This window comes from Magallana gigas, chromosome 5 (genome assembly GCF_963853765.1).
Source record: "Magallana gigas chromosome 5, xbMagGiga1.1, whole genome shotgun sequence".
Lineage (NCBI taxonomy): Eukaryota > Metazoa > Mollusca > Bivalvia > Ostreida > Ostreidae > Magallana > Magallana gigas.
In genome coordinates this window covers 28,523,513-28,548,734 of record NC_088857.1, presented here as the reverse complement: position 1 = coordinate 28,548,734, position 25,222 = coordinate 28,523,513, and the positions used below count along the sequence as shown (strand labels likewise).

The 25,222-nt window shown below is 32.9% G+C and overlaps 1 protein-coding gene across 1 annotated transcript in view; it reads left to right on the top strand.

Moving 5' to 3' along the window:
- Window positions 1–25,222, top strand: part of LOC105346803 (fibrillin-2) — an 80,045-nt gene that overhangs the window by 12,076 nt on the left and 42,747 nt on the right. The window contains exons 17-47 of the mRNA XM_066085185.1: window positions 175–288; window positions 489–602; window positions 850–963; window positions 1,220–1,333; window positions 1,593–1,706; window positions 1,975–2,088; window positions 2,289–2,402; window positions 2,649–2,762; window positions 2,963–3,076; window positions 3,324–3,437; window positions 3,694–3,807; window positions 4,066–4,179; window positions 4,408–4,521; window positions 6,503–6,568; window positions 6,820–6,950; window positions 7,422–7,585; window positions 9,255–9,396; window positions 9,519–9,714; window positions 9,844–10,079; window positions 10,273–10,498; window positions 10,707–10,949; window positions 11,053–11,184; window positions 12,086–12,289; window positions 12,513–12,767; window positions 12,913–13,108; window positions 13,356–13,522; window positions 13,778–13,939; window positions 14,075–14,203; window positions 14,308–14,430; window positions 14,560–14,676; window positions 14,978–15,097. Coding sequence (XP_065941257.1) covers window positions 175–288; window positions 489–602; window positions 850–963; window positions 1,220–1,333; window positions 1,593–1,706; window positions 1,975–2,088; window positions 2,289–2,402; window positions 2,649–2,762; window positions 2,963–3,076; window positions 3,324–3,437; window positions 3,694–3,807; window positions 4,066–4,179; window positions 4,408–4,521; window positions 6,503–6,568; window positions 6,820–6,950; window positions 7,422–7,585; window positions 9,255–9,396; window positions 9,519–9,714; window positions 9,844–10,079; window positions 10,273–10,498; window positions 10,707–10,949; window positions 11,053–11,184; window positions 12,086–12,289; window positions 12,513–12,767; window positions 12,913–13,108; window positions 13,356–13,522; window positions 13,778–13,939; window positions 14,075–14,203; window positions 14,308–14,430; window positions 14,560–14,676; window positions 14,978–15,097 — 4,491 coding nt within the window. The remainder of the gene's footprint in view (window positions 1–174; window positions 289–488; window positions 603–849; window positions 964–1,219; window positions 1,334–1,592; window positions 1,707–1,974; window positions 2,089–2,288; window positions 2,403–2,648; window positions 2,763–2,962; window positions 3,077–3,323; window positions 3,438–3,693; window positions 3,808–4,065; window positions 4,180–4,407; window positions 4,522–6,502; window positions 6,569–6,819; window positions 6,951–7,421; window positions 7,586–9,254; window positions 9,397–9,518; window positions 9,715–9,843; window positions 10,080–10,272; window positions 10,499–10,706; window positions 10,950–11,052; window positions 11,185–12,085; window positions 12,290–12,512; window positions 12,768–12,912; window positions 13,109–13,355; window positions 13,523–13,777; window positions 13,940–14,074; window positions 14,204–14,307; window positions 14,431–14,559; window positions 14,677–14,977; window positions 15,098–25,222) is intronic.

Genomic DNA, 25,222 nt, shown 5'->3' with positions numbered 1-25,222 from the left:
CACAAATCAAATATTTGGTTTTTTTTAAGGTTTAGGATACGTTGTTGGTGTTAATTGATATCTAACGAACATTTGAGTTATTGAAAATGTTGATTTTTTTGTTAACATCCATTCCGTTGGAAACTGTTCTGATACTGTTGATTCTGCTGTATGCATTCGTTCTTCAAATTGCAGATATTGATGACTGCTCTCCAGATCCCTGTCAAAACAACGGAACCTGTACAGACGATGTCAACGACTACCACTGCAATTGCGTTCCTGGATTTAATGGAACAACGTGTGAAAACAGTACGTAATGCATGTGTTATTTTACTGTGTTATAGCCAAATGTAGAGATATGTAACATGAGAATGTGTTTTAGTTTTCTTTTATTCTCAAGGTTTGTACTTATAGGTCGCTCATTACATGTTTTTGCTTTTATTCCGTAAGAGAACTAGGAGTACAGTCATTACACTCATTGACGCGTAAACTTGTGTTTTGAATTACAGTGATCAATGAGTGCTTGCCAGGTCTCTGTCAAAACAACGCAACTTGTACAGACAATGTCAATGGCTACCAGTGCGACTGTGTTGCCGGATTCAATGGAACAAATTGTGAAAACAGTAAGTTCTACAAATGCTACGTTGTCATTTTTCCTAAAACTAGATATGGAAGGATCGGTTTTGGAATTTGTACACAAATCAAATATTTGGGTTTTTTTTAAGGTTTAGGATACGTTGTTGGTGTTAATAGATATCTAACGAACATTTGAGTTATTGAAAATGTTGATTTTTTTGTTAACATCAATTCCGTCGGAAACTGTTCTGATACTGTTGATTCTGCTGTATGCATTCGTTCTTCAAATTGCAGATATTGATGACTGCTCTCCAGATCCCTGTCAAAACAACGGAACCTGTACAGACGATGTCAACGACTACCACTGCAATTGCGTTCCTGGATTTAATGGAACAAACTGTGAAAACGGTAAGTACTGCTATTACGGTATTTGTTTCAGATTCTATAGTACAAAATGCAAAGATGAGATTGAAATTTTCAGTTTCATATTATTCAAATTATTTGTAGGGTGATTAAGGTTTGTGAGTTGATCACGTATTCCGTTTTACTTTGAATGCTATCGATAGTGTACAAAATGTACTTGTACATCCAAAGATAAATCGGAGGAATGTGGGTATTCTTTTTTATCCGTATTCATTGAGGTTGTACATGATATTGATTTAAGATATCAATGACTGCCAGCCAGAACCTTGTCAAAACAATGGAACCTGTACAGACCTGGTCAACGACTACCAATGTGGTTGTGTTGCAGAATACAATGGAACAAATTGTGAAAATAGTAAGTTGTACAAATGCAACATTTTCCCTCTTCTCAGAACTAAATATGCAAGGATGGGTTTAAAATGTATACTCAAAACGGAAATGTGGGGTTCGTTTTAAAAGTTTTGGCATATGTGTTTGGGGTCGATGGATATCTTTCACATCTGACGACTATATGAGATATTGAAAACGTTGAATTTATTACTTTACATCAACGCCGTTGAAAGCGGATATTGTACTGTTGATAGTGGTGTATTCATTCGTTTTTGAAATTGCAGATATTGATGACTGCTCCCAAAATCCCTGTCAAAACAACGGAACCTGTACAGACGATGTCAATGGCTACCAGTGCGACTGTGTTGCGGGATTTAATGGAACAAATTGTGAAAACAGTAAGTTTGTTCTACAGATGCTTCGTTTTCCTTCTTCTGAAAACCACAGGTGAATATGCAAGGATTAGTGAAGAATTTATACAGAAGAGCATGTTTGGGGTTCTTTTTCGAAGTTTTGGAAAATGTTGTCCAGGTTGATAGATATCTTTTACACTTAATGACAGGTTGAGATGCTAAAGATGTTGAATTTATTACTTTACATCCACGCCGTTGAAAGCGGATCTGATACTGTGGATTTTGGTGTATGCATTCGTTCTTGAAATTGCAGATATTGATGACTGCTACCAAGATCCCTGTCAAAACAACGGAACCTGTATAGACAAGGTCAACCACTTCCAATGCGAATGTGTTCCTGGATACAATGGAACAGCGTGTGAAAACAGTACGTAATGCATGTGCTATTTTACTTTGTTATAGCCAAATGTAGAGATATGTAACATGAGAATGTGTTTTAGTTTTCTTTTATTCTCAAGGTTTGTACTTATAGGTCGCTCATTACATGTTTTTGCTTTTATTCCGTAAGAGAACTAGGAGTACAGTCATTACACTCATTGACGCGTAAACTTGTGTTTTGAATTACAGTGATCAATGAGTGCTTGCCAGGTCTCTGTCAAAACAACGCAACTTGTACAGACAATGTCAATGGCTACCAGTGCGACTGTGTTGCGGGATTCAATGGAACAAATTGTGAAAACAGTAAGTTCTACAAATGCTACGTTGTCATGTTTCCTAAAACTAGATATGGAAGGATCGGTTTTGGAATTTGTACACAAATCAAATATTTGGTTTTTTTTAAGGTTTAGGATACGTTGTTGGTGTTAATTGATATCTAACGAACATTTGAGTTATTGAAAATGTTGATTTTTTTGTTAACATCCATTCCGTTGGAAACTGTTCTGATACTGTTGATTCTGCTGTATGCATTCGTTCTTCAAATTGCAGATATTGATGACTGCTCTCCAGATCCCTGTCAAAACAACGGAACCTGTACAGACGATGTCAACGACTACCACTGCAATTGCGTTCCTGGATTTAATGGAACAACGTGTGAAAACAGTACGTAATGCATGTGTTATTTTACTGTGTTATAGCCAAATGTAGAGATATGTAACATGAGAATGTGTTTTAGTTTTCTTTTATTCTCAAGGTTTGTACTTATAGGTCGCTCATTACATGTTTTTGCTTTTATTCCGTAAGAGAACTAGGAGTACAGTCATTACACTCATTGACGCGTAAACTTGTGTTTTGAATTACAGTGATCAATGAGTGCTTGCCAGGTCTCTGTCAAAACAACGCAACTTGTACAGACAATGTCAATGGCTACCAGTGCGACTGTGTTGCCGGATTCAATGGAACAAATTGTGAAAACAGTAAGTTCTACAAATGCTACGTTGTCATTTTTCCTAAAACTAGATATGGAAGGATCGGTTTTGGAATTTGTACACAAATCAAATATTTGGGTTTTTTTTAAGGTTTAGGATACGTTGTTGGTGTTAATAGATATCTAACGAACATTTGAGTTATTGAAAATGTTGATTTTTTTGTTAACATCCATTCCGTTGGAAACTGTTCTGATACTGTTGATTCTGCTGTATGCATTCGTTCTTCAAATTGCAGATATTGATGACTGCTCTCCAGATCCCTGTCAAAACAACGGAACCTGTACAGACTATGTCAACGACTACCACTGCAATTGCGTTCCTGGATTTAATGGAACAAACTGTGAAAACGGTAAGTACTGCTATTACGGTATTTGTTTCAGATTCAATAGTACAAAATGCAAAGATGAGATTGAAATTTTCAGTTTCATATTATTCAAATTATTTGTAGGGTGATTAAGGTTTGTGAGTTGATCACCTTTTCCGTTTTACTTTGAATGCTATCGATAGTGTACAAAATGTACTTGTACATCCAAAGATAAATCGGAGGAATGTGGGTATTCTTTTTTATCCGTATTCATTGAGGTTGTACTTGATATTGATTTAAGATATCAATGACTGCCTGCCAGAACCTTGTCAAAACAATGGAACCTGTACAGACCTGGTCAACGACTACCAATGTGGTTGTGTTGCAGGATACAATGGAACAAATTGTGAAAATAGTAAGTTGTACAAATGCTACATTTTCCCTCTTCTCAGAACTAAATATGCAAGGATGGGTTTAAAATGTATACTCAAAACGGATATGTGGGGTTCGTGTTAAAAGTTTTGGTAAATTTGTTGGGGTCAATAGATATCTTTCACATCTGACGACTATATGAGATATTGAAAACGTTGAATTTATTACTTTACATCAATGCTGCTGAAAACGGGTCTGATACTGTTGAATCTGGAGTATTCATTCGCTCTTGAAATTGCAGATATTGATGACTGCTTCCAAGATTCCTGTCAAAACAACGGAACCTGTACAGACGATGTCATTGGCTTCCAGTGCAACTGTGTTGCGGGATTTAATGGAACAAATTGTGAAAACAGTAAGTTCTACAAGTGCTACGTTGTCCTACAGATGCCTTTATACAGAAAAAATTGTTTTGGGTTCTTTTTTTTTTTGGAAAATGTTTGTTGTGATTGTTAGATATCTTTTACACATAACGACTATATGAGATACTGAAAACGTTGAATTTATTACTTTACATCAACGCCGTTGAAAACGGATCTGATACTGTGAATTTTTGTGTATGCATTCGTTTTTGAAATTGCAGATATTGATGACTGCTCTCAAGATCTCTGTCAAAACAACGGAACCTGTATAGACCAGGTCAACCACTTCCAGTGCAAATGTGTTCCTGGATACAATGGAACAACGTGTGAAAACAGTACGTAGTTTTAAAAATGCCCATATCGAGACATAACAATTTTTTTTTTATTATTTTTGTTTTAAAATAGAATCATATAAACAATAGTGATTCAAATTTATTCAATAAAGTCATCTGCATATCCAATAAATGATAGGTATTTCATCTTGACAATTTTTGTATGTTTTTTTCTAATGTAAAAAAAGCATAACAAATTAACAAACATTTTCAATGTCTTCCTGACACGTTTATGCATTGTACTGTGCACACTTGCTAAGTCATCCGTATTGCCACCATCTGATCGTATTTGAAAATAGGATCATTTGGCATATAATTAAGTGTTCGGTAATAATTAAGATTAGCTCTAAATATTATGACTATGAGTAGTTATGCCAGACCCACGATTAACGTTAAAGAACGCTTTTGAATCGCATAATTCCTTTTACAAAGCAAGCGCTTTTTAGACTTTATATTATTTTATTGTTCCCAGACTCATGAAAACGGAGGGGACTGCCTGTAGTATTTATCGCTGTCGGAAGGTTATTCTGTTCCAAATACTTTTTTTTAGACATTTTTGGCCATTGTTTGATTATTTGATTTGAAACTTACTGTGTAGCTTTACAGTAAGATTGATACTACATATCAAATTTTAATTTTTAACGATTGATCAATAGATAATAGAGGAATTGATTTTAATGAGGTCGAATACAGTTTGTGAGACTTTGCGCAATCTTTTTTATGCAGTCGTAGAAGCTAAGAAATGAATTTCTTTTGGTTAATGTCTTTATACATTTTAAAATTTTTATTTTTATGACATGATTTGGGTAGAATTCTAATTAAAATAACACAACAACAGTATGATTTTACATTTATGCATTAATTAGAAGAACTAGTGTAACTCGCTCGAGAATTCGAGACGGCTGTGGATTGTTTTAAAAAAAGATTTTAAAATAAATAGATAAATGTATAAAGCTGTCTTATTGTTTTATTTCTTTTAATTAAATTCTTTCTCTACACCAATATGTATACCGCGATATGCAAATTTGAGAAGATTGCACATTGAAAAAAACAAGAATAACAAGAGGTCAATATACTTGCCAATGAGTTTTTTTTTTCAATTTCATAAGTTATTTACTTTTTACAATAGTTTTTTTTTATTCGAAAGAAAAAGAAATCGTAATATAGAAATACAAAAAAATATTAGAAAAATGTGATATCTCAGCGTTTTTCCAACAAACTCCCATAGGAAATTAAAGTAAAAACCAGTAACTTTCAAGACGACTCCAAAAAAATTCGGGGTATTAATTATTAATGATTGTATGATATATGGTAGTAAAACTTCAAAGTTATGAAAGAGTGATACAAAGAAAATTTCGCAAAAATATCATGGATACAAATAAATAAATTCAATTTCGTTAAAAGAGTCGTTTCTTATTACTTATTTTGTAACGTTTTAAATTTTATTATGTTAATCAGGGTTAACTATGTAAAACAATCCTTTCACCGAATTATCTTGAAATATATATCGTGTTTTATATATATGTATATTGCATATAATAACTGTTTGGTGTTTTTGTTAAAATTCCATATGACTGAATGCATCACAAGATGGTATTGTCTACTCGTATTTTCTAACAGTGTTTTCTGAATGATTGTTCGTAAAAATTAATAAAAGTACAATGTAAATGTAAACTACAAATACTGAAAGTCCCAAAAAGTGTTCCCTGTATCTCGAGTATGCATATTGTGTAAATTGTGAGCATGTCACTCTATTCATAATGCAGGGTAAACGTCATGGTCTTTCTGGTTCACACAAGCTTAACCAAAGCCAATTGTATTTTTAAACAACAGATCAATATTGAAAACTAGAAATGCAAAAAAAAAAATGATATCTTAGACTCTGTCTAAAAAATATTAAATTTTGGAGACAGGGCCAATTTTGATGAATCAGATTCGTTCCGTATTTTGATGAATTCTTTAATGCTTGAACTTATTACCACAGTAATGGAAACAGAAATTGAAACAACTACAACTGTTGAGCCATTATCATTGGAACCACAAATAAATGGTAAAGAACTTACATTATTATAAACCTGTATGGTACTTCAATCTTTTTCATGTAATTTCAGGAGGCATTTACATACAACACGTGTGTTGTATATATTTATTATTTTATACTTTGCCATTTTATCCGATAAAAGGATAGATATAGATAATTTTTGAAAGAACTTTTCATATTTAATTGGATTTCTTTTCTCTGAATTCTCTACTGTAAACAAATATGCGTAATTTTTAATATCATCATATTTTATGGATCAGAGCCACTTGCCTTTGGAGCAGAAGCTAGTGATTCTGTTTTGACTGGTGATGATGTCACCTCTCCAGCATTAATTTCGCCAACATTGCTTCAGTTCGGAAATGGTTTATTAGATGGCTTTAATGAAGTTTACGTAAGTAAATTTAGAACAAAGTACTTGCATCATGTAAATATGTAATTAAAGATTACATTTTCTCAACCATCTCAGTTGAAGAATAATCTGATTGTTGAGTCGTTTATCCTTGGGTTATTTTTCAATAATTCGTTCGACTATATCTGGAGTCTGCGTTTGACTATAAAACAGTTTTTAAACGTAAGATTCCCGCTCTCTTTTCCGATTCGTCAAAATAAAATCTAATTAAACCAAAGAAATCTGACGCAATTTTGTGACGTCATGTTTGAAAGAATGACATGTTTTTCTTCCGAACCTTTTGTTGGGGAAAATTAAACGATTTTACTCTTTATATGAGTTATGATTAACAAGAGTTGGCCACATATTATTAAATTTTACGAGCGCTTAAAAATACTTACCAAAAATTGTTGTTTTTAAGTATATTGAAAGAGATTTGCAACTTAAAACAAAATTAAAATCAATTTTATTTAGATTGGAACAAACGGTATCATTGGATTGGGAGACAGATATAATAGTTTTTCAATTGAAGAGATGGATTCGATAAATTTGATGGAGCGTAAAATTATTTGTCCATACTGGTTCGACCTAATGACTCATGGAAGTGATTCAGCAGTATACTACAATGTTTACAAAAGGTTTGAAATATGTATGTTTTATTTTTATGTTATTTATTTGATTGGATTTAACATATACAAGTACATTTGTAAGAACTCATACTTTGTTATCAATTCGTTGAGTCTTGTTACATTCCTTTTATGATGTAATATTATATTTGTACAGGTTAGTTTCTAGATCATTTGTTTCATATTTGCAATATTTCTACATCATTGATCAAACACACCTTTTATGGAATTATTATCGTCTAGTGAAAAACTGTTAAATAGTCAATTTAATACATACTTTACCTAACAAGAATTTGCTTCCAAAATGATTTGATTTGCAGCCAAAAAAATCAATATCAAATATTTCGAATGTATTTTTTTTCATCAGTGGATTTGTTTGCATACTATTAAAAAAATGCAGATTTAGCTCGTTTGCAATGTTTGAAAATAATCATTTACTTGTACATTATATTTGAAATTTTGATTTTTATATCAAAATATACTTCATGAACCTCTAACCAGATTTGTGTTTTAAGGTTTGCAGTTGTCTTATTATTAGAAGGAACATTTTGTGTAGGTCATGTGCATTTCAACTCTTTTTGTTTTTACATTGTACCATCGTTTTGCAGGTAAGATAAGTGTAGTAGTGTACGTTCAGGCCATCACGGTAAATTTTTGTATTTTGGTTTTTTTTTATGTAACGTGAATTGATAAATATACTTCCATACAACTGAAATATAAACAGCTCTCTCAGGGATGGTATAATGGTATTCATTGAAAGGAGTTAAAAATCAAACGAGAACTATATTTTTCATAAAAATGTTTAGAAATGCTGTATTTAGTGATATCACCCTATGGACAGCGGGCGGAAATCTCTCATTTAAAAAAAATGAAAATATAGAATTACATAATTGTGCAAGATTTTTTAGTTTTGGAGAGAGAATTAAAAGAAACCTCTCCTGAATCTAAAAATCTTAGTTCACAAACCTTTTTCAGTTGATAAGGCATTGTTGAGATGAATAGATGGATAACTATAGATACTCTGTATTTCATAATGTTTCTTTAATCTTTTTTTGTTTTGTTTTGTTTGTTTTTGGGTGCTTTGTGTTTTTGTATCTTGTATATTTTTAGAAGTACAGTACCGTTCAAACCCAACCTAACACCAGAAAATACCACAACCTTAATCGTGGGTTTACTTTTGGGGTTTACTTGTGGTTTACTTTGATTTAACGTTTTGAAAATCCGTGTCCAGTTGGGGTTTACTTTTGGTCCACTCGGGGCTAACTTTAGGTTTACTAATGGTTTGTTTTTGAGGTCCTCTTTAAACATTGAAATGTGAAGCAGGCCCGTCTTTCATTTGATTATCTTTCTGCCTGTTATCCCCACCCCTTGTAAATTCTAAATACACATGTAGCATCTTCCTCAGGGGTCTACTCTAATCGGGGTCTACTCTATGTGTTTACTCTGGGTTTACTCTGGGTTTCCTTTGGGTTTCCTCTGGACTGCTCTAGAGGGTTTAGTCTGTGTTTACTTTCTGTTAGGTTGGGCCTGATTGGTGCTGTACTTCAAATAAATTTGCCTTATAAAAAACAGTCCTTTCTCGAACGCAAAAACTCAATTGTCGAGATTGAAGTTCTAATCTGACAATGAAGCAATATTTCAATAACGTCCATGAGTGACATTAATCTTCCATATCTTACAGTGAAAACAAAAATGATGCGGGGATTTTGAGCAAAGTTGACAAAATAATCCATGACACATTTAAGGATTTTAAAACGTTTCGTTCGTCGATTGTCTTCAAGGCGACATGGAGCAATATGGCATTTTATATTGACAATTCAAAGGTATACAATTTGCAAAAAATCTCAAAATGCTGTTTTTCTTATTTAAAAACTGAGGTCAAATGATATTGTCAAAATGTATACTTATTAAAGCCAAACTCGTTTATATGCCTTTTCCTTTTTAGAGAGTTTCATTCCAAATACTTATAGTTTCGGATGGCCAAAATTTATTTAGCGTAACAAACTATATGAACATCAATATTGAAGTTCTACAAGGAAGTCACGTCTCAATTGGCCACAGATACAAAGCGTTCAGGGGCAAAAATACATATTCGTGGAAAAATGCTGCATTTAGAATGTCATCTGTTCCCGGAAATACTGGTATGAACGCATTTGAAAAAAAATAAACATACTACATGTACATTTTTAAGATTAATTATTTTTTTTAATAAAAAGAACATAAAAAGGATATTTTTAAAAAAAAATAATATAATCGTTTAATTTATCCAGGATATAACGGATTCTGGGTTCAGAAATTGACAGATGATAACATTAAGATTAATCCACTCGAGAAAGAGTGCTACAGCTGGTATTCAAGACAAACCTTGTCTAGAAGACCAAATGCATGGTGGTTAACATGTCCATGTACTGGTACAGCCATGAGATTTTTCGGGTTCCAGTTTGCTTTATATCGGACTGAGCCAGGCATGGCATGCTATGTTTCGCTTACATTCGGAACCACCTTGGTAGGTTGAACATTTGCTTCATGCTTAATTATCAGTGTACATATACACTGATATGTTAAATAATATACATTTAGATATTACTTATTAATAAATATCTTAAATTGATACGGTTTTCTAGTGTAAAGAATTGGATTACAAAAATTACGGAAATGGGAATTATTACAAACAAATTTACACGTTTTTCTTTCCACAGGAGTGTTGTTACTCAGTGTTCGGATTCTTCTCATTAGGCCCATTAATAAGGCGAATTCCTGATGCGGGTTCTACCCTTTCGGCAAATCCGTTTTTCCAACCTGCAGACTATTATATAGAGAACCAGAGACCAAAAGAGGCCTGCTGTGCATCTGGACACTGCAATTGGTATTACACCTATAGACCTAGGCCCTTTTTCTGTTCAAGGTTTATCCCAGTGAGAACAGGTCAGTTTTTTAATAGGTTGCGATTTTTAAAATACACCAGTAACAATATTTGGTATATCTTGCATTTTTTTATGAATTGGAGCATTGAATGATATTGATACATTTAGAATACAAACTACAAAGTAACTTCATCTTTCTGTTTTAATGACATATGTTTGGGATAAAAGGCAAACATTGGGAAATCGTTGCTAAACTTTGAATGTTTTAGCCTGGTTCTGGGGAGATCCGCATATCAACACTTTAGACGGTGGACAATACACTTTTAATGGTTACGGTGAATACACAATGATGAAAATAGACCACAATGGCACACAGTTTGAACTCCAAGCCCGAACAGATTTAGCAACTACTGCCAATGGCACAACAATAAACGCGACAATATTCAGTGCTTTCGTAGCCAAGGATCATACAGGTTCAATCGTTCAAGTGGAAATGTCAAGAAACAGAGATAGTAAGAAGAAAGACTTTTAATATAATGAATTTATGGAAAATACATGTGGACAAAACATAACCATAATTCTAAAAATTCACAAACTTATATTTTTAACTTATAGAGATGTACGTGCGTGCAAATGGTAGAGATGTAACAACAGAAATAGACAATAATCCTGATTTTGTGTTAAGAACAATCAACATGACATTGTCCAAAGATAATGGAACAGTGGTGGCATCCTTTGTTCAAAGCGGTAAGTGTCCCAATTGAAAAAAAAATGGATTCATCAACTTTTTCTTAGAAAAGGTGTATAGTAATGGTAATTCTTTGCTCTATCATACTTTTTCAATCGATTTACATTTGAAAAATGCTAATGCAAGTGCTAAACTAAACCGATTCTAGTACAACCAATGTTATTTTGTCCTTTGCTTCATTATCGCGATATTAAACATACGTTTTCATGAATCTTATGTTCAATTTACATACCATCTTTATCAAAATTATAATGTCCATCGCTTCATTATAAAGGTATTAAGCATACTACCGGTATTTCTAAAATCTTACGGTCAAAGACTTTTTTATCTAATAGTGATGCCAGTTTTACATTTGTTTCGTTGTTGTTTGTATCATAATAAACAAAACATGTTATCAGGAAAATCATAGGTTTAAATTAGATAAAAATTTAAAACTTAAATGAATAAGAATAAACTATGTTATGAAAGTTGTCAAGTTTTACGCCCTTTTTCTTTCTCATTTTTGCATACTCATACCTTTAATTTTGATAGCAGTAAGCAAATTATGTTTGAGTTAAGACAGAATTAGGCTTAAAAACAAATATGTCTAAAATAGTTTTTATTTTAACAAATGTGTTGATGTCGTTCGTTTCATAATAACAATCAGTAGAGATAACTTAAAAAACATCAACTGATTTTGCAAACGTCGGGGTTTTTGGACCAATTTAGCAGGACAATTTTTTTTCAATTGTAAATTACAACGAGTATTTGTTTTTGTTCTTGATGAAACTGTGCATATAATTCATCAAGTTAAACTGAGAATTATGCTACGTTTTTCAACAATGAATAAATTATATTTAGATAGTAACAATCAATATTTATCAAAACAGTACTTTTTGTAATCTTAAACTTTCATTGCAGCAATTACCATCAAAATTAGTTTGGGCGTCCGATTTCTTACATCGGAAACGATGGTAGATGAAAGATATAATGGCAAAGTGGTAGGATTGATGGGAAATTTCGATGGAAACTCCACCAATGATTTTGTTCTTCCTAATAACACTATACTGTATGGTAGTGCAGTAAATTCCGAACGAAAAATATACGAAAATTTTGGACAACTTTGTGAGTATTTTCATAACTTCCCTATTCGTATTGTCGATGATACACATTTTGCCACTTTTTTCACGAATATCATTTAACAAAAATTTTTATCAAATGAAAATTAAGTTGCCAGATCTTAAAGTTGCACATTGATTAGATTGATATATAAAAATTGTTTAAGTGAAGAAAATCAATGATTAGGACAATATGATAAAATGACAAAATGTGTTTTAAATTTGAACAGGGTCGATTAACAGCAACACATCGTACTTTCACTATGATACTGGGCTGTCTCATGCTAATTACACGCACCCAGAATTCGTGCCATTCTACATCGACGAACAACCACAGGACAAAGTCAACAGATCCAGAGAAGTATGTGGTGGTGCCAGTGCCTCACAGGCCTGTATATTTGATTACCTTGCTACAGGTGACGAATCCTTGGCCAAATCTTCAGGGGATGATGCAGAGACTTCTGCACGTGATACAGCAACTTTAGGTAATTTGTAATTCGTTATCCAAAGAAAACTTTTGCAAACGTGATATCAGTCTCACAGATTAGATTACATGTAATGACGTTTATTCTGACCTTGTTTGTTTATATGATGCTTCATGATAACTAATATTTGAAATTCTTCTTTAAGAAAATGAGTCTCCGCAGATCAGTGGTGACTCGCAGATCAATGCACAAGTTAACCGATCTGTGGAACTTAAATTCAATGCTACCGATGATGGGACGTTCGTATACAGGATAATTCAGCAACCTCCTGGATTCTCCTTTAATAATAATAGTGGTATAGCTAGATGGACACCCCAAGATGACAGTGTTACAAACATAAGGTATGTATATTTTTAATAAACGGTATTCATTTTATCGTGGAATTCTTTTTAATGAGAAACACGTGTTCTGTTATGCATACTAAATATATGTTGCCAGAAAACCCCAAAAACAATAAGTCAACGCTTAATTGAATTATATGCCAGCATGCATAAATATGTCGGTAATGTGTAAAAAAAAATGAACTTTTAGTTAATAGAGCAATTCTATCTGAGTTTTGTCATAAAATATCTGATTACACATTTTCAGCATTACTGTTGTGGATGATAAAGGAGAAGAGGCGGCTCCCATAGACGTGGCTATTGTCCTCTGTTCTGGTTGTAATGACCACGGGACATGTGATTACAACACCACGCGGACGTCTACCAGTGATATGTTTAAATACGCGGCCTGCAACTGTACCATTGGATACTCAGGTTTGTTTCATGGACACATTTTTAAAGTTTTTATTTGATTTTTGTACTCAATGTTATTAGATGTATATCGTTATGTGTATATTTAAAAATGCTTTCTATTTATGAAGTAAAATATCACCGAAGATTTGGCAGTTTGTAAAAAACAAAAACACTGAAGAAATTAATAATTCTTAAAAGCGTTTATATCTTAATTTAAGCACTTATTTCAGAATTTATAAACATTGAACTTGTTTATTTTGGCGTGATTGTTTACAGGACGGGACTGTGAGAACGATACCGATGGCTGTGCTGCAACTCCATGTGCCTTAGGTAGAACCTGTGTAGATATAAAGGCTGAAGATGAAGCAGTATTAGGGCGAGGATACAATTGTTCCGATTGTCCACCGGGGTATAAAATAGTAGATGAAAAATGTGAAGGTAAAAAATGATCCATAAGACCATTAAAGTTTAAATTGTCAAGGATTCAATTCGATTACTTTTTCTTGGAATATACATAGTACGTTAAATTAATATATAATACGTATGTAATATGTTTACTTTATCATTTTGCAGATATAAATGAATGTAATAGTACAACATCCAATACCTGCGACGATGCGACGGAATACTGTGTTAATAGTGAAGGCAGCTTTGAATGCAACTGTAATCGTGGATTTAGGAAAGTTGGAAGTATATGTCAAGGTAAGATTTAGGGGTTTTTTTATATTGAATTAGAAAACAAAGTTGATTTGTTTGCTTTAAGGTTCAAGACATTCGATGTCATTTTTGATTTTGTTCTCTAATAGATATCGATGAATGTACGGAGAGTACCTCTGGGTGTGAACAGCTCTGTACTAACAGTGCAGGGTCTTTTGAATGCTCTTGTATCAGCGGATATATACTAAACAGTGACAACAAAACATGCACAGGTACATGTAAAAAATATTTATTTTAAACTTTTAATCAGCCTGATATTTTAAAAAAATATCCAATGAAAAAAGAATTATTCATGGCTGTTCAACTATAAATGATAATTGTTTATTTTGGGTATGTTTTAGGAACAAGTAACTGTCCTGGATTAAATTGTGAATACGCATGTAATAACGATTCCGACGCAAGGCCTGTATGCATATGCAAGAATGGATATGAATTGAAGGATAGCGAAAATTGTACAGGTAATATTTAAACGATCTAACTTTCTTAACTTTAAATCGCCTAAATTTTTGGTACTATTAATCATAAAGATTTATTGAATTGATTTTAATTTTAAATAAATGGGATATTGTCTTTATAAAAATTAGAATTAAAAAAATAGTCACCATGTATTTAAATGTATTTCACCATACATGTATATTATATTCATTGTCTGCACATATTATCTTTAAGGTATCATATCATTTTTAAGACCATACAAATTCTCCTTTTCTGCCACTTAATGTGAGATTTGTTTCTAAAACACAGTATAATATTTACTAGATATTGATGAGTGCAAGATGGGAGGAGTCTGTTCACAGGATTGTGAAAACCTTAATGGTTCCTACATATGCTCTTGTTATGCTGGTTATTCATTAAACGACGATAGAACGACTTGTTCAGGTATGTTACATATCATTAAGGTCTTCCGTTTCCAACGGAAGACCTTATTGTTTTCGTACTGTTTCTTATTATTATTAAGGTCTTCCGTTTCCAACGGAAGACCTTATTGTTTTCGTACTGTTTCTTATTATTATTAAGGTCTTCCGTTTCCAACGGAAGACATTATTGTTTTCGTACTGTTTCTTATCATTATTATTTATTATTAAGGTCTTCCGTTTCCAACGGAAGACCTTATTGTTTTCGTACTGTTTCTTATTATTATTATTAAGGTCTTCCGTTTCCAACGGAAGACCTTATAGTTTTCGTACGATTTCTTATTATTATTATTATTTTTTTCCACAAATTTTGTGCACGCGATTTCTCGAAAACTATTCGACCGATTTCAACCATATTTTCACACATGATAAGACTTGAGATAATCTTCATACAGTTTTTAGAATTTTCCTGTCGTCACTTCCGGTACAGATTTATCGGCCATTTTGCACATTTTTACGACCTTTTTTATGCAGAGTTGATCTCAGAAACTATCGGAGATATGACTATGAAGTTTTCAGGATAGGTATTCTATAGTTTGAAATTGTGCACTATTGTGTTGTTTTACGCCAGTGGTGCTATTTCTTGGAGCTCGCCTAGGCACGAAAATTGGGTACGAATTGTTATTCAAATTGTTCATACTTTTTTATCTTTATCTTTTTATCAGTTGATATTTTGTTAAAATATATATAACAAAAGTGGTAAATAATCATATGTTCTTTCCAACGAAATCAAGAAAAAGGGGCTGGCCCCTTGTTTAGGGGCCAAGAGACTCGTAAACTCTATTACAAATAACTTAAAAACGATTAAGATATTGTAATCCATTATAGAAGCAAAGTTGTTGATAATACCAATATCTGTTAGAAAAGATTATTGCCACGCCCTTTTATTACGTAATAAGGGATTTTTAGGGGCCAAAGTACTTAAACTTGGACGCAATATATCTAGAGAAGTAGACATATTTTGTTAGACATCATAGAAGAGAAAATGTTTGCATTACTGATTTAAATCAATTCCACTTATCAAAACACCAATGTCTGTCCCCAATAGGGATCTACAGGGCTGGTCCCTAAAATATTCAAACATTTGTATCTCAAAAATGAACAACAATTTAAGGTGGGTGTAAGAGCACAAAATGTTTGTATTTTTAAGACCTTTACAAAGAAGTCAAGAAAAAGGGGCTGGCCCCTTTAATAAGGTGCGAAGAGACTCGTAAATTCTATTACAAATAACTTAAAAACATTAAAGATTTTTTAATGCATTATAGAAGCAAAGTTGTTGATCGTTACAATATCTCTCAGAAAAAATCAAGGCCACGCCCATTTATTGCGTAATAAGGGTTTTTAGGGGCCAAGGTACTTAAACTTGGACGCAATATATCTAGAAAAGGAGAGATATTTTGTTAAGCATTGAGGAAGAGAAAATGTTTGCCTTGATGATTCTAATCGATTCCATTAAGCACCAATGTCTGTCCCCATTAGGGATCTAGAGGACTGGCCCCTAAAATATTCAATCATTTTATCTCAAAAATGAACAACCATTTTAGGTGGTTGTAAGAACAAAAAATGTTAGTATTCGTGGGACCTTTTGAATGAATTCTAGGGAAAGGGGCTGGTCCTTTAAATTAGGGGCCAAGAGACTCGTAAAGTCTCTTACAAATACCTAAAAAACGATCAAGATTTTGTAAAGCATTATAGAAGTAAAGTTGTTGATCGTTACAGTATTAGTTTGTAAACCCCATTGCCACACCCACTGATGACGTCATTATGGATATTAGGGGACTTAAATCTTAAATCTTTAATGTGCTGTATGTAAAAAAGCAAACTGTTTGTAAAGCATTTGAAAGGATATTGACAATCGTATACATTATCTGAAAGGGAGGGGTTGAGTGGAAATTCTGAAATTTCTTTGATATTTTATTGGTATCGTTTAAAAAAATTGAACGGACGACCTACTCGTTACTCGTAACGAGATCGTATCTAGTAAAGGTCTTCCGTTTCCAACGGAAGACCTTATTGTTTTCGTACTGTTTCTTATTATTAAGGTCTTCCGTTTCCAACGGAAGACCTTATAGTTTTCGTACTGTTTCTTATTAAGGTCTTCCGTTTCCAACGGAAGACCTTATAGTTTTCGTACTGTTTCTTATTATTATTATTATTTTTTCCAAATTTTGTGCACGCGATTTCTCGAAAACTATTCAGCCGATTTCAGCAATTTTTTCACAGATTATGAGTCATGATCTGAATTTTATATGTTTTTGAAATTTTTGTTGTCGTCACTTCCGGTATTGATTTATCGGCCATTTTGTAGTTTTTTTAGGACCTATTTTGTGCAGAGCTGATCTCAGAAAGTATCAGAGATATGACTATGAAATTTTCAGGATAGATAGTCTAAAGTCTGAAGTTGTGCACTATTATTTTGTTTTACGCCAGTGGCGCCATTTCTTGGAGCTCGCCTAGGCACGAAAATTGGGTACGAATTTTTATCCAAAATTTTCATACGTTTTGAACTATATCTTTTTATCAGTTGATATTTTGTAAACACATATATAACAAAAGTGGTAGATAATCATAAGTTCTTTCCAACGAAATCAAGAAAAAGGGGCTGGCCCCAAAAATTAGGGGCCAAGGCACTCTTAAACTTTATTACAAATAACTTAAAAACGATAAAAATTTTGTAATGCATTATAGAAGCAAAGTTGTTGATCGTACCAATATCTATTAGAAAAAATTATTGCCACGCCCATTTATTACGTAATTAGGGATTTTTAGGGGCCAGAGTACTTAGATTTTGACGCAATATAACTAAAAAAGTAGAAATATTTTGTTAGACATCATAGAAGAGAAAATGTTTGAATTTATGATTTAAATCGATTCCACTTATCAAAACACGAACTTCCGTCCCCATTAAGGATCTAGAGGGCTGGCCCCTAAAATATTCAAACATTTGTATCTCAAAAATGATCAACAATTTTGAATCGGTGTAAGAACAAAAAATGTTAGTATTCTTAAGACCTTTTCAAAGAAATCAAGAAAAAGGGGCTGGCCCCTTAAATTAGGGGCCAAGGCAGTCATTAACTCTATTACAAATAACTTAAAAACGATAAAAATTTTGTAATGCATTATAGAAGCAAAGTTGTTGATCGTACCAATATCTATTAGAAAAAATTATTGCCACGCCCATTTTTTACGTAATTAGGGATTTTTAAGGGCCAAAGTACTTAAACTTTGACGCAATATAACTAGAGAAGTAGACATATTTTGCTAGACATCATAGAAGAGAAAGTATTTGAATTTATGATTTAAATCGATTCCTATTATCAAAACACGAATATCTGTCCCCATTAAGGATCTATAGGGCTGACCCCTAAAATATTCAAACATTTGTATCTCAAAAATGATCAACAATTTTGGATGGGTGTAAGAACAAAAATTGTTAGTATTCTTATGACCATTTCAAAGATATCGAGAAAAAGGGACTTGCCCCTTTTTTTGGGGGGGGGGGGGAAGAGACTCGTAAAGTCTATTACAAATTACATAAAAACGATTAAGATTTTGTAATGCATTATAGTAGCAAAGTTGTTGATTGTAGCAATATTCATCTGGAAAACTCATTGCCACAGCCATTTATTACGTAATAAGGGATTTGTATACATTATCTGAAAGTGTGGGGGGGGGGGATAATTCTGAAATAATATCGATTATTCATGGTATGGTTTACAACAAAAATCGCAAGGAAGACCTACTCGTTACTCGTAACGAGATCGTATCTAGTTATTATTATTATTATTTTTTTTTCCAAATTTTGTGCACGCGATTTCTCGAAAACTATTCAGCCGATTTCAGTCATTTTTTCAGAGATGATTAGTCATGATCTGAATTTTATATGTTTTTGAAATTTTTGTTGTCGTCACTTCCGGTACCGATTTATCGGCCATTTTGTAGTTTTTTACGACCTATTTTGTGCAGAGCTGATCTCAGAAACTATCAGAGATATGACTATGAAATTTTCAGGATAGGTAGTCTATAGTCTGAAGTTGTGCACTATTATTTTGTTTAACGCCAGTGGCGCCATTTCTTGGAGCTCGTCTGGGCACGAAAATTGGGTACGAATTTTTATCCAAAATTTTTATACGTTTTGATCTGTATCTTTTTATCAGATGGTATTTTGTTAAAACATATATAACAAAAGTGGTAGAAAATCAAAAGTTCTTTTCAACGAAATCAAGAAAAAGGGGCTGGCCCCTTAAATTAGGGGCCAATACACTCGTAAACTCTATTATAAATAACTTAAAAATGATAAAGATTTTGTAATGCATTATAGAAGCAAAGTTGTTTATCGTTACAATATCTATCAGAAGAAATCATTGCCACGCCCATTTATGACGTAATTAGGGTTTTTTAGGGGCCAGAGTACTTAAACTTTGTCACGATATATCTAGAGAAGGAGACATATTTTCTTAAGTATTGTAGAAGAGAAAATGTCTCTCTTAATAATAATAATCAATTCCACTAATCAAAACACCAATCTCTGTCCCCATTAAGGATCTATAGGGCTGGCCCCTAAAATATTCAGTCATTTGTATCTCAAAAATGAAAAACAATTTTAGATAGGTGTTAGAACAAAAAATGTTATTATTCGTGAGACCTTGCGAATGAACTCAAGAAAAAGGGGCTGGCCCCTTAAATTAGGGGCCAAGAAACTCGTAAACTCTATCACAGATAACGAAAAAACGATAAAGATTTTGTAATGCATTATAGAAGCAAAGTTGTTGATCGTTACAATATCTATCAGAAAAAATCATTGCCACGTCCATTTATTACGTAATAAGGGATTTTTAGGGGCCAAAGTGCTAAAGCTTTGACGCAATATATCTAGAGAAGAAGACATATTTTGTTAAGCATTGTAGAAGAGAAAATATCTGTATTGATGATTCTAATCGATTCCATTAATCAAAACACCAATGTCTGTCCCCATTAAGGATCTAGAGGGCTGGCCCCTAAAATATTCTATCATTTGTAATTATAAAATGAACAACAATTCTAGATAAGTGTAAGAACAAAAAATGTTATAATTCGTGAGACCTTTCGAATGAACTCAAGAAAAAGGGGCTGACCCCTTTATTTAGGGGCCAAGACTGTCGTAAACTCTATTACAGATAACTTAAAAACGATACAGATTTTGTAATGCATTGTAGGAACAAAGTTATTGATCGTAACAATATCAGTTTGTAGAACTCATTTCCCAACCCATTGATGACGTAATTAGGGATTTTAGGGGACAAAAATCTTACATCTTTAATGTTCTGTATGAGAAAAAGCAAAACTTTTTGTTAAGCATTTTAAAGGATAATGACAATCGTTTACATTTTCTGAAAGGGAGTGGTTGAGGGGAATTCTGAAACTTCATTGATATTTTAATGCTATCGTTTAAAAATTGAACGGAAGACCTACTCGTTACTCGTAACGAGATCGTATCTAGTTATTATTATTATTATTATTATTTTTTTCCACGAATTTTGTGCACGCGATTTCTCGAAAACTATTCGGCCGATTTCGACCATTTTTTCTCAGATGATTGCCAGTGGTCATAATTCTAGAAGTTTTTTTAAAATTTGAAATCGGCACTTCCGGTTCCGATTTACGGCCGATTTTGTAAGTTTTTACGACTAATTTTGTGCAGACATAAACTCAGAGACTATCAGAGATAGGAATATGAAATTTTCAGGATAGGTAGACCATAGGTTGAAGTTGTGCACAATGTAGTTTTTTGGCGCCAGTGGCGCCATTTCTATGAGCTCGCCTAGGCTCGAAAATTGGGTACGAATTTCGAATCAAATTTTTCATACGTTTTGATCTGTATCTTTTTATGAGTTGATATTTTGTTAAAACATATATAACAAAAGTGGTAGATAATCAAAAGTTCTTTTCAACAAAATCAAAAAATAGGGGCTGGCCCCTTAAATTAGGGGCCAAGACACTCATAAACTCTATTACAAGTAACTTAAAAACGATAAAGATTTTGTAATGCATTATAGAAGCAAAGTTGTTGATCGTACCAATATCTATTAGAAAAAATCATTGCCACGCCCATTTATTACGTAATTAGGGATTTTTAGGGGCCAAAGTACTTAAACTTTGACGAAAAATAACTAGAGAAGTATACATATTTTGTTAGACATCATAGAAGAGAAAATGTTTGAATTTATGATTTAAATTGATTCCATTTATCAAAACACGAATTTCTGTCCCCATTAAGGATCTAGAGGGCTGGCCCCTTAAATATTCAATCATTTGTATCTCAAAAATGATCAACAATTTAACATGGGTGTAAGAACAAAAAATATTTGTATTCTTAAGACCTTTTCAAACAAATCAAGAAAAAGGGGCTGGCCCCTTTTTTTAGGGGCCAAGGCACTCGTTAACTCTATTGCAAGTAACTTAAAAACGATAAATATTTTGTAATGCATTATAGAAGCAAAGTTGTTGATCGTACCAATATCTATTTGAAAAAATCATTGCCACGCCCATTTATTACGTAATTAGGGATTTTTAGGGGCAAAGTACTTAAACTTTGACGAAAAATAACTAGAGAAGTAGACATATTTTGTTAGACATCATAGAAGAGAAAATGTTTGAAAAAATGATTTAAATTGATTCCACTTATCAAAACACGAATTTCTGTCCCCATTAAGGATCTATAGGGCTGGCCCTTAAAATATTCAATCATTTGTATCTCAAAAGTGATCAACAATTTTAGATGGATGTAAGAACAAAAAATGTTAGTATTCATGAGACCTTTCGTATAAAATCAAGAAAAAGGGGCTGGCCCCTTAAATTAGGGGCCAATAGACTCCTAAACTCTATTACTCATACCTTAAAAATGATCAAGATTTTGTAATGCATTATAGAAGCAAAGTTGTTGATAGCAGCAATATCTGTTTGTAAAACTCATTTCCAAACCCATTGATGACGTAAATAGAGATTTTAGGGGACTAAAATCTTAAATCTTTAATGTGCTGTATGTTAAAAAGCAAAACTCTTCGTTAAGCATTTTAAAGGATATTGACAATCGTATACATTATCTAAAAGGAGGTGGTTGAGGGAGAATTCTGAAATTTCATTGATATTTTAATCGAATCGTTTAGAAATTGAACGGAAGACCTACTCGTTACTCGTAACGAGATCGTATCTAGTTATTATTATTTTTTTCCACAAATTTTGTGCACGCGATATCTCGAAAACTATTCAGCCGATTTTCACCATTTTTTCACAGATGATTGCCAGTGGTCATAATTCTAGAAGTTTTTGAAATTTTGAAATCGTCACTTCCGGTTCCGATTTACAGACGATTTTGTAAGTTTTTACGACCCATTTTGTGCAGACATAAACTCAGAGACTATCAGAGATATAATTATGAAATTTTCAGGATAGGTAGACCATAGATTGTAGTTGTGCACAAAGTAGTTTTTTGGCGCCAGTGGCGCCATTCCTTTTAGCTCGCCTGGGCTCGAAAATTGGGTTCGAATTTCGATTCAAAATTTTCACACGTTTTGATCTGTATCTTTTTATGAGTTAATATTTTGTTAAAACATAAATGACAAAATTGGTAGATAATCAAAAGTTCTTTCCAACAAAATCAAGAAATAGGGGCTGGCCCCTTTAATTAGGGGCCAAGACACTCGTAAACTCTATTACAAATAACTTAAAAACGATAAAGATTTTGTAATGCATTATAGAAGCAAAGTTGTTGATCCTCACAATATCTATCAGGAAAAATCATGGCCACGCCCATTTGTTACGTAATTAGGGATTTTTAGGGGCCAAAGGACTAAAAACTTTGACGCAATATATCTAGAGAAGGAAACATATTTTGTAAAGCATTGTAGAAGAGAAAAGGCTTGCATTGATGATTTTAATCGATTCCATCAATTAAAACACCAATTTCTGACCCCATTAAGGATCTCGAGGGCTGGCGCCTAAAATATTCAATCATTTGTATCTCAAAAATAATAAACAATTTTAAATAGGTCTAAGAACAAAAAATGTTAGTATTTGCGAGACCTTTCGATTGAATTCAATAGAAAAGGGCTGGCCCCTTTAAATAGGGACCAAGACACTTGTAAACTCTATTATAGATAACTTAAAAACGATAAAGATTTTGTAATGCATTATAGAACCAAAGTTGTTGACCGGAACAATATCTATCAGGAAAAATCATGGCCACGCCCATTTATTACGTAATTAGGGATTTTTAGGGGCCAAAGTTCTAAAACTTTGACGCAATATATCTAAAGAAGGATACATATTTTGTTAAGCATTGTAGAAGAGAAAATGCTTGCATTGATGATTCTAATCGATTCCATCAATCAAAACACAAATTCCTGCCCCCATTAAGGATCTAGAGGACTGGCCCCTAAAATATTCAATCATTTGTATCTAAAAAATAATAAACAATTTTAAATAGGTGTAAGAACAAAAAATGTAAGTATTTGTGGGGCCTTTCGAAAGAAATCAAGAAAAAGGGGCTGGCCCCTTACATTAGGGGCCAAGACACTCGTAAAGTCTTTTTCACATACCTTAAAAACGATCAAGATTTTGTAATGCATTACAGAAACAAAGTTGTTGATCGTAACAATATCAGTTTGTAAAACTCATTTCCAAACCAATTGATGACATACTTAGGGATTTTAGGGGACTAAACTCTTAAATCTTTAATATGCAATATTTGAAAATGTAAACCACTTTGTTAAGTATTTTAAAGGATATTGACAATCGTATACGTTATCGGAATGGGAGTGTTTGAGGGAGAATTCTGAAATTCCATTGATATTTTAATCGTATCGTTTAAAAATTGAACGGAAGACCTACTCGTTACTCGTAACGAGATCGTATCTAGTTATTATTATTTTTTTTCCAAATTTTGTGCACGAAATTTCGCGGAATCTATTTGACCGATCTCAACCATTTTTTCATAGATGTTAGGGCGTGATCTAAACTTCATACATTTTTCTTAATTTTTTCGTAGTCACTTCCGGTACCGAACTGTCGGCCATTTTGTAATTTTTGACGACCCATTTTGTGCAGCTATAAACTCAAAAACCATAAGAGATATGAATATGAAATTTTCAGGATAGGTAGACGATAGTTTGAAGTTGTGCAGCATGTAGTTGTTTAATGCCTGTTGCGCCATTTCTTGGAGCTCGCCTGGGCGCGAAAATTGGGTACGAATTTTCATTCAACATTTTCACACGTTTTGATTTATATCTTTTTATCAGTTGATATTTTGTTAAGACATATATAACAAAAGTGGTAGATAATCAAAAGTTCTTTCCAGCAAAATCAAGAAAAAGGGGCTGGCCACTTTATTTAGGGGCCAAGGCACTCTTAAACTCTATTACAAATAACTTAAAAACGATAAAGATTTTGTAATGCATTATAAAAGCAAAGTTGTTGATCGTACGAATATCTTATTTAAAAATCATTGCCACGCCAATTTATTACGTAATTAGGGATTTTTAGGGGCCAGAGTACTTAAACTTTGACGCAATATAACTAGAAAAGTAGAAATATTTTGTTAGACATCATAGAAGAGAAAATGTTTGAATTTATGATTTAAATCTATTCCACTTATCAAAACACGAATTTCCGTCCCCATTAAGGATCTAGAGGGCTGGCCCCTAAAATACTCAAATATTTGTATCTCAAAAATGATCAACAATTTTAAATGGGTGTAAGAACAAAAATTGTTAGTATTTGCGGGACCTTTTCAAAGAAATCAAGAAAAAGGGGCTGGACCCTTAAATTAGGGGCCAAGGCACTCGTTAATTCTATTACAAATAACTTAAAAACGATAAAGATTTTGTAATGCATTATAGATGCAAAGTTGTTGATCGTACCAATATCTATTAGAAAAAATCATTGCCACGCCCATTTATTACGTAATTAGGGATTTTTTGGGGGCCAAAGTACTTAAACTCTGACGCAATATAACTAGAGAAGTAGACATAAGAGTTTACGACAGTCTTGCCCCTAATTAAAGGGGCCAGCCCCTTTTTCTTGAGTTCATTCGAAAGGTCTCACGAATTATAAC